The sequence below is a fragment of the Mesocricetus auratus genome, unplaced genomic scaffold (genome assembly GCF_017639785.1).
Source record: "Mesocricetus auratus isolate SY011 unplaced genomic scaffold, BCM_Maur_2.0 contig_4399_pilon_obj, whole genome shotgun sequence".
Classification (NCBI taxonomy): domain Eukaryota; kingdom Metazoa; phylum Chordata; class Mammalia; order Rodentia; family Cricetidae; genus Mesocricetus; species Mesocricetus auratus.
Genome location: NW_024434069.1, coordinates 1 through 9189, shown reverse-complemented (window position 1 = coordinate 9189; position 9189 = coordinate 1). Strand labels below are relative to the sequence as shown.

Below are 9189 nucleotides of genomic sequence, written 5' to 3'. Positions count from 1 at the left end.
TGACTGGATTCAAGGACACCTGTTGCTCTCCAAGGCAAGTAATAAGACAATACCATAGAAACCACAGAATGTTCTTCCTCAGCACTGGCCAATGAAAATAATTGGTACACAGGTATTTCATGCCAAAATATAACTTTTAGAAATTCTCCTAATTGTTCGTAAATGTCAACCAATACCAGAAACTAACCCATACCTACTGATGTAATCCTGTAACTTTTGTTTTTAAAACCTAGCAGTAGTGTACAGGGAACTTCCCTACCTCTGGAGGCTGCTGCATCAGCTTGCTAGACAGGGTCCCTTTCATTGTTGGATGAACAATCAATACAATTAAAGCTTTGCTTTTGCATTTTAATGGGTCTGTCTTCCTGGGTGTCTCTGGGAACTTTGCAACTTGTGCACAACAATTACCAAATTTAATCCTTTACTGGCATTAGAGCCTACTTCTTTGGAATTGTTGTATATAGGGAGAGAAACTAACATATCTAGCCGCAAGGATTGAACAATTACTTGATTCTTAAACTGATTTAGCCTAAAGGCTGAGAGACAATCTGCTGGATTCTTCAAGTTGCCATTGGTAGGGAGCAATTGTTGGGCTACCTGGACCACATCTCATGAGACATTGTAATAAATCTAATTATTAGCTACATGGAGAGATGCACTCCACCATCCCATTCCTGTAGACAACCTTAAATAATGCAGCTGCAATTTTTCACCTGTCCCTGGAGGAAGATGAGCTGTCTACCAATGGAGCTCATTAACACATTATTCCTAGCTCATTTTCCTGTAAGTATTAAAGTTACCATGAACACTACTCTTTCTATTATTATTCATTTCCTAAAGTTTGCTCTGAATTTCAGGAATTAACTGAAAGTAATGGAGTGATCTTCCAGCCTTCTGAACGGGGGATGACCTGTTTTTTGTTTGAGATGGAGTTCTTTTCTTTCTTGGTTGTCTAATGTCCCCATGATAACTAGGGAGACAGTATCTTCACTTCATTTAACCTCAGCTTGAAAACACAGAACAAACATCTCCCTTTGTTTCCTTAAATCTCATTTAAGTTAGAAACAAGTTTGTTTCACATTTCAAGCTTCCACTCCCTACATTCCTCCCTTTCCCTTTCATCCAGATCCCCCAGTCTCCTGCCTAGTGTCCACACCGATACCCAGGGAGGGTGAGACCATCTATGGTGGATCTCCACTGACTGTCATGTCATCCGGGTCAGGGCGTAGGCCCTCCCCCAAGAGTCCCAGCTAAGAAAGCATCCCATAATATGGTATTGGCTTTCAAGTCAATTTGTAAGCCAGAGATGAGTACTACCCAAGGCCCAATAGATTACCTAGGCCTTCTCAGTGACACCCGCATTCAAAGGGTCTGGGTCACTTCCATGCTTTCCACACAGCCATCAGTCAGATCCAAGATCTCCATGTTGTTCAGGTCAAATGTTTCTATGGGATAAACCAGCCCAGTCTTATCTCCTATGCCCATCATTTCTCTCTTTCTGATGGGAATCTCTGTGCAGTTCCCAGGCAATCTCCATTCACTGGATCTCCTGGTTTCTTGTTCATTTTTGTGGAAAAGAAGAATTGGTATCTGGGTTGCTCTGCTCCTGCCAGGATGGGAAGCTCTGTGAAGTTCCCAGGCTATCCCTAGACACTGGATCTGCTGGGTTACTGGTCCCCTTGGTGGAAGAGAAGACTTGGAATCTGGGCTTCTTGCTTCCTTCCAGGAAGGGAAGCTCTTTGCAGTTCCCAGGTAATCCCCATACACTGGAACTGCTGGTTTCCTGGTCTGGTTGTTGGAAGGAAAGATATGGAATCTGGGCTGCTCTGCTCCATCAGTGATGGGAAGCTCTGTGCAGTTCCCAGGGGATAATAGGAACTGGGTCTGCTGGTTTCCTGGTCTCCATGGTGGAATAGAAGACCTGGAATTTGGGCTGCTCCTTCTTGCCGGGATGTGATGCTCTGTTCAGTTCCCAGGCAATTCCCAGGCACTGAAATTCAGGCCCGATTCAGGGTCTGTTTTACCTGTTCCCACCATAGTAGCTGGTTCCCTGGTCTCCTGGATCTGCCATTTTTCTGGTTTTGTAGGTGGAATAGAAGACCTGGAATCTGGGCTGCTCTGTTCCTGCTGGGACGGGAAGATCTGTGCAGATCCCAGGCGATCCCTAGGCACTCGATCAGCTGGCTTTCTGGTCTCAATGGTGGAAGACATGACCAGGAATGTGGGGTGCTCAGTTAACGTGGGGAGCAGAAGCTCTTTGCAGTTCCCAGGCAATCCCCAGGCACTGAAATGCAGGCCCGGTGCAGAGCCTATTTTGCCTGGTATAGCCGGACCAGCTGGTCTTCTGGTCTTGACCTGATGGTTTCCAGGTCTCATTGGTGGAATAGAAGATCTGAAATCTGTACTTCTCGGCTTCTTATTGGATGGTAGCTCTGTGCAGTTCCTAGCCAATCCCCAGTCACTGGAATGCAGGCCTGGATACAGGCCTATTATACTTTCTCCCGCTGGACAAGTTGGTCCCCTGGTCTCTTGGGTCTGGTGGTTTCCTGGTTTCATTGGTGGAAGAGAAGATATGGAATCTGGGCAGCTCTGCTTTTGATGGGATGGGAAGTATGTAGCAGTTCCCAAGCAAATTGTAGGCACTGGATCTGCTGGTTACCTGGTACCTTTGGTGGAAGAGAAGATTTGGAATCTGGGCAGCTCGGCTCTTGAAGGGATGAGAAGCTCTGAGCAGTTCCCAGGGGATCCCCAGGAGTGGATTAGGGGTGAGGTGGGTAGAATGTATGTGACATTGGGAGATTGAGAGTGACCCTGGATCAGTATGTAAAATAACTGTATTTTAAACTTCTACAAATGATAAAAAGAAGACAGTTTGGAGAAAAATACCAACCAAACAAAATATAAGGTATTGACAGACAGAATCTACTCAGTCCCTGTGACTGAATGAGTAGAATTTAGGATCTTCAGGTAACACAAGAAGCAAACTACATTTCTCATGGTTACTCTTGTTCCCTGAACAGACTTTATCTAGAATAATCTAACATGCAAACATGGAGAGCACTGCTTCAGTTGTGGTATGTAGATCCAATTCCAACTACAACCTTGGAGTTACAGGGACACATTGATGTAATCCTGATCTAGAGGCCAGAAGAGAAACACACCCTTATTCCAGACCTTGATCATTAAACAGGCTGTACTCTCTGGTGGGAGACTATGAGGGGGCATGGAGAGAGGAAGTTCTTCATCTTTGCCAGATGGACCTTGCCTTGCAGCAAGTCCCTCCCTTCACTGGCAATAGCGACTACTTCTACTGACTTCTAGAATATACTGAAGACCAACGGACAGGTCACACTTTCTAGACTAAGTACTGAGGTCTTGCACTTTCTCTTCATAGCTAGATATGGTGAGGCTATCAGGCTTACAGCCCTAAGTCAAATCATTCCCACTCTGCAGAAAGAATTTGCTTTCTCTTGTCTCTTTTGCTCTCTATATAGCTCTCTCCCCCTATCTGTGTCTGTCTCAAAATCTATATCACTCTCTCTCTCTCATTTCCTTCTCTTTCTCTCTTTCTGAATCTGTCTCTGTCTCTTCATATCTCTCTGTATGTTTGTGTTAGTTTGTGTGTTAGTTTGTGTGTGTGTGTGTTTGTATGTGTGTGCAAATCCTGCTGTGTCTCTCTCTAACTCTCTCCTTGCTTAACTATCTCTACTACATGTGTATTTTTACTGTAAGATTCTGCCACATGACAAGTGATTTTCTCTGTTATGTGGACTCTCATGTAGTTCCAGAAGTGAACCTCATCCTATGGGGACATGAATGCTTTGTCTCCATTGAGTCAGGCAGAGCATCACCTACCCAAAATAAAAGCAACACCAATGGCGCTTTTGACATAACTATGAGAAAAGTGTCGCTGCTTTCTGCCTCTCTGTCTCCCAGTTACCCTTGGAGAGGCTGCTCCAACTCTCAAGCATCAAGCTTAGGACCACAAGTTAGAACACTTTTCTGACAAATGAGGGGCCATGCAGTGATAGCCTAGCTTCCTTTCAATTGACACTCTTGAGAAAAGGGGAACTTGCAACACAGAATAGTCTCAGGTGTTACTAATTATGCAACTGTAATTGGGGCATTACAGAGGAAGCAACTTTTCAGGGCTCCTAACCAGTTGATTTATTTATCCTGTATGGAGTGTGGGAGAAGCATCAGGGCCAGACTTTCAGGAGACCTAGGCTGGAAAACAATGAGTGGAGGTAGTTCCCTTTCATCCTTGCTAATGAGTCCCTTCAGACATCATGAACTGGAGAGGTATGGGGAGCATTTTACTGATCACATTTGAAGAGGAGCCATCAGAACAACTTTCCTTCTGTAACTACTGAACACATTCTGATATACAAGAGAAAACTGTCTCATTTAAACAGTACTACAGAGTAAGCATGGGAGCTCAATATTTGGAGAGGAGAGAAAACACCCGTTAAAATATAAAATGTGACTTGTTTGTTGTTCTGTGTTGCTGTTACCCCACTCAGGATTGTTGTCTTCTAAATCCATCCATGTGACTGCAAATTCACGATGTCATTGTATTCCCCCCCTGAGTCGTACCCCATTGTTTATATGTACCACATTTTCTTTATCCAGTTTTCAGGGGAGGGTCAGCTAGGTTGGTTTCAGGTTCTGGATATTGGAAATAATACTCTGTGAGCATAGGTGATAGGTCGAATGTCCATGTGGTATGGTTGTGTATCATTTGGTTATATGCCCAAGAGTGGTTATGCTGTGCTTTGTTGTAGATTGATACCCAACATTTTGAGAAATGGACTCCCATATTTCCCCAGTGGCTTACAAGTTGGAACCAGCAAAAATAGTGTTCCCCTTACAGTATTTCCTCTCCAGGATAAATTGTCATTAATGGTTTTGATCTTAGCCATTCTGACCAGTAAAAATGACATCTTAGAAGAGGTTTGATTTTCATTTCCCTGATGGCTAATGATATGGAGCAGATCTCCTATGCCTTTTGGACACTAGAGCCTGTACTATTCAGAATTCCCTGTTTAGCTCTGTATCGCATGTACTCAAACATAAGTAGATATTCGACATAAAGCAGAGGATAGTCAGCCTACACTTTACAACTTCAGAGAGTCCAAAAAACACGAAGAGCCCTAATAATTAAATGCATGGATTCTCCCATGCCCCCAAAATGGAAACAGACAAGGTCTCCCGTGTATGTTTGGAACAGCAGTGAAGGATGAGGTTGTTGTTAGATTGGAGAAGGTAGAAGGATAGCACGAGGGTCTTGGATGGTCAAGTTGGGGTGTCCACAGGGGAACTGAGCAAGGAAAGGGAGACTTTGATGGAGAGAGCATTTGTTGGTTTAGCCGGAAATCTGGCTCTAAGGAAATTCCCAATAATCCACAAGCATGAGCAATGCTTAAACTCTGAGTCACAGTGGAGAGGACAACTTAGTGGCACTTGCCGTGCAAGCACGTTGATGACTACCTTAGGTTTCATCATAGAACTTTCATCCATTAACTAACAAAGGAAGATGAAGAGATCCATAGCTAAGACCTGCCCCAACCCATGGACTACAGTCTTGCAGCAGGAGGTGTGATAATATGAGCAGAGTGGCCAGGTCGCTGTGTCATAAAGAGCTGAGCAAAGCAAGAATCAAGTGGGATGTCCCCGAGTCCAGACTGACACCTCGCAAACCTGCACAACACTGAACTAGTCCCTAGGAATGTGTATGACCATTGTGTGGTTTGGGCAGTTGTTGCGTCCACCACACAGGGAACCAGGATTTATCCCTACGGCATGAAATGGCTGTTGAGTGCCCATTTCCTGTGAAGACATACCTTGCTCACCCTACATACTTGGGGGCGTGTCTTTGGTCTGCTTCCATTAATGTCAGGGCATTTGTTGATTTCCCCTTGTTGGGGAAGTCCTGTTATTTGCCTGTTATTTGTCAATAAAGTACTGTTGAGCCTATAGTAATCTAGATAGGTGGGAAGGAGAAAACACAAGAGAGTCAACATGTGACGCCATGGGGGTAGGACGCCGGGAACTATTCTGAGGTAAGAAACATACTTAGAATAACAATTATGGGGTAATTACTTAAGGCAGAGCTAGCCAGTAAGAGACAAACAAGGCCAACAGCTTCATAATTAATATAGCCTCCTGTGTGTTTATTTGGGACTCATATGGATCTAGAACCAGGCTGGCGCGGCAGAGCCCAGGCGACTGGCGGGAGATAAACCAAAGCAGCAAGCAAAAGAAAAAGCTTCTCTTAACACCCCTGTGGTAACTCCCCTTTCTGAAGGGTGGATTGGAGGTTGGGTGGGTGGAATGTGTGCATTACTGTGGGATAGAGACTGACCCGGGATCAGTAAGTACAATTACTTTATTTTAAACTTCTACAAATGATAAAATCAACACAGTTTGCAGAAAAATACCAAACAAACAAAATATAAGGTATTTACAGACAGAATCTACTCAGTCCCCATGACTGAATGAGTAGAATTTAGGATCTTCATGTGACACAAGAAGCAAACTATACTTCTCATGGTTACTCTTTTTCTGTGATCTGATTTGTCTGTAATAAACTAACATCTAAACATGGAGAGCACTGCTTCAGTTGTGGTATGTAGATCCAATTCCAAATGGAACCTTGGAGTTACAGGGAAACATAGATCTAATCCTGATCTGGAGGCGAGAAGACAAACACACCCTTAATCCAGACCTTGTTCCGTAAACAGGCCATATCCTCTGTTCAGAGACTATAAAGGGGTGTGGATCCAGGAAGGTCTTGCTCTTTGCCAGCTGGCCCGTGCCTTGTAGCAAGTCTGTCCCTTCAGTGGCAATAGCGACTACTTCTCCTGACTTCTTGAATATACTGAAGATCAACGGAGATGCCCCACCTTCTGGAATGAGTAAGTACTGAGGTCTTGCACTTTCTCTTAATAGCTGGATACTGTGAGGTTATCAAGCCTACAGCCCTAAGTCATCCCCTTTCTTCATATGGTCAGAGTTTCTTTCTATCTGTTCTGTTTCTCTAGGGAAGCCTGGTATAACATTCTTTTTGATACGAGGGCATAAAATGCTCCAAACCATCCAAGAGTTGAGTAAAATTGTCAAAAGTAGTTACCTATTGACCTAAGATTCAGTCGAGAAAAGGAAACAGTGTGGTGGTGAGATTGTAGCTATCCCTAGAAGCTCAATCTGTCTTTTCTCAATCTAGATAGAAAATTTAAGCGAGACCCAAGTCTCCATCCCCAAAGAGTTGGGGATGCAGAGGAAAGCAGAAAACAAAATTCTAATAATATGTCTTCGATGATACATAGTTTACCATTTCTCAAGTCACTGATGATCAAAGGAGCAAAACAACCATACTGCTTAGCCTGTGAAGCCAGGCAGACTTGTTTCCTCCGAGGACTCTCAGGACAAAAGCAGGTGGAAAACTTTATGTTCAAATCTACCCAGGGCCACACTAGATTGAACCAGTATAAAACAGTAACAGAGCTCATGCTCTTGATCCCAGCAATAGAGTTATATAAACGATAGTAGCGGTGTCTTTCAGTAGTTAGGCTCAAGATTATCTCCAGTTAGGCTGAGAGGAGGCCGCAGTGTAATGCTTGGGGAGAGCCTGAAGTAGACGCAAGAGCTAGTGGCTTGTCTGCTTTGCGTGCCTGACGTACAGATTGAAGCTTGAGCCCCAATGTCAGTCTCTGGTGTTTTATTTTTTATGCTACAGGTATCTGTAATTGTGACTTCTAGGTTGAAGAAGAATATGCCCTACCTATTCATTCTGAAGCCAGGTTAACTGTCAAACTGCCACAAGCAGATATGTCAGGTGACCTGGCAACCGAGAGCTGGGGCCTCAAAGAATTCAGTTTCCAGAAATTCACCTACAGTTGGACCATCAGTAACTTCTGTTCTATCCTGCGGGAAATGAGGGAAGCCATTGAAAGCCCAACCTTCTCCTCAGGAGCCAGAGACAAAACCAGATGGAGTTTGAAAATACACCCGAATGAGGTGGATGAAGAGAGTGAGGGCTACTTGTCAATTTACCTAACATTGTTCAGCTGCCCAAGGAGACCAGTGTAGGTAAAGTTCCAGTTTTGGATCATCGATTCAGAAGGAGAGGAAACACAAGGCATGAAGAGCCCAAGATTCTTCAGGTTCCTAGAAAATCAACAGTGGGGATTCAGAAAGTTCATCCTTCGAGATTTCCTCTTGGCCCAGGAGCCTTGGCTGCTCGAAGACAATGAATTCAGCCTACGATGCAAGGTGACTGTTGTGCAAACCTCCTTCGGCTTCTCTGACGAGACCAAGATGCCAGGGATCCAGGTTCCAAGGTGCACTCTGGCAGATGAACTAGGAGAGCTGTGGGAGAATTCCTTCTTCACAGACTGCTGCCTGGTGGTAGCTGGCCAGGAATTCCGGGCTCACAAGGCCATCTTAGCAGCTCACTCTCCAGTTTTCAGAGCCATGTTTGGACATGACATGGAGGAGAGCAGAACAAACCGCATTGAGATCCACGATCTGGAGCCTCAAGGCTTCAGGGCAATGATGGGCTTCATTTACACAGGGAAGGCACCGGATCTCCACAGCATGGCAGATGTTCTGCTAGCAGCTGCCGACAAGTATGGCCTGGAGCGTTTGAAGGTCATGTGCGAGGATGCCCTCTGCAAGGACCTCTCCGTGGAGACTGCTGCCCACACTCTCTTCCTAGCTGACCTCCACAGTGCAGGGCAGCTGAAAACCCAGGCACTGAATTTCATTACATCTCAGGCTTCTGAAATCTCTGAGACTTCAAGCTGGAAGACGATGGTGGGCTCATATCCCCACTTGCTGGCTGAAGCATACAGCTCCCTGGCTTCTGCTCACTGCTCTTTACTGGAGCCCCCTCCCATACACCTCAAACAATCTTAAGATCCTCTCAGCTCTGACCTAAAGGTGCATTTAATAAGCGGCAGCCAGCATTGTTTCCAAGGACACCTGGGTAGATTGTGGGACACTGTAGCATTTTCAGAGAACCTACAGAAAGACAGCATGGGGGCTCAGGCATTTAATACCCCTGGAAATGAGTTGAATTGCAGTTTAGGTTAGGGATTGCACTGCATTCTGGGATTCTCTACCCAGATGCTGTACTAGTTTGCTTTCACTGCATTGAGTCTGATACTGGGTAATCAGTGGGATTGG

General features: G+C 44.8%; 1 protein-coding gene across 1 annotated transcript; it reads left to right on the top strand.

Moving 5' to 3' along the window:
• The first annotated feature begins 7830 nt into the window (after positions 1 to 7830).
• Positions 7831 to 8919, top strand: LOC101834082 (speckle-type POZ protein-like). Its single transcript, XM_040741231.1, is given in 1 exon segment — positions 7831 to 8919. A coding segment is annotated over 1 exon segment (1089 nt).
• The last annotated feature ends 270 nt before the right edge of the window (positions 8920 to 9189 follow it).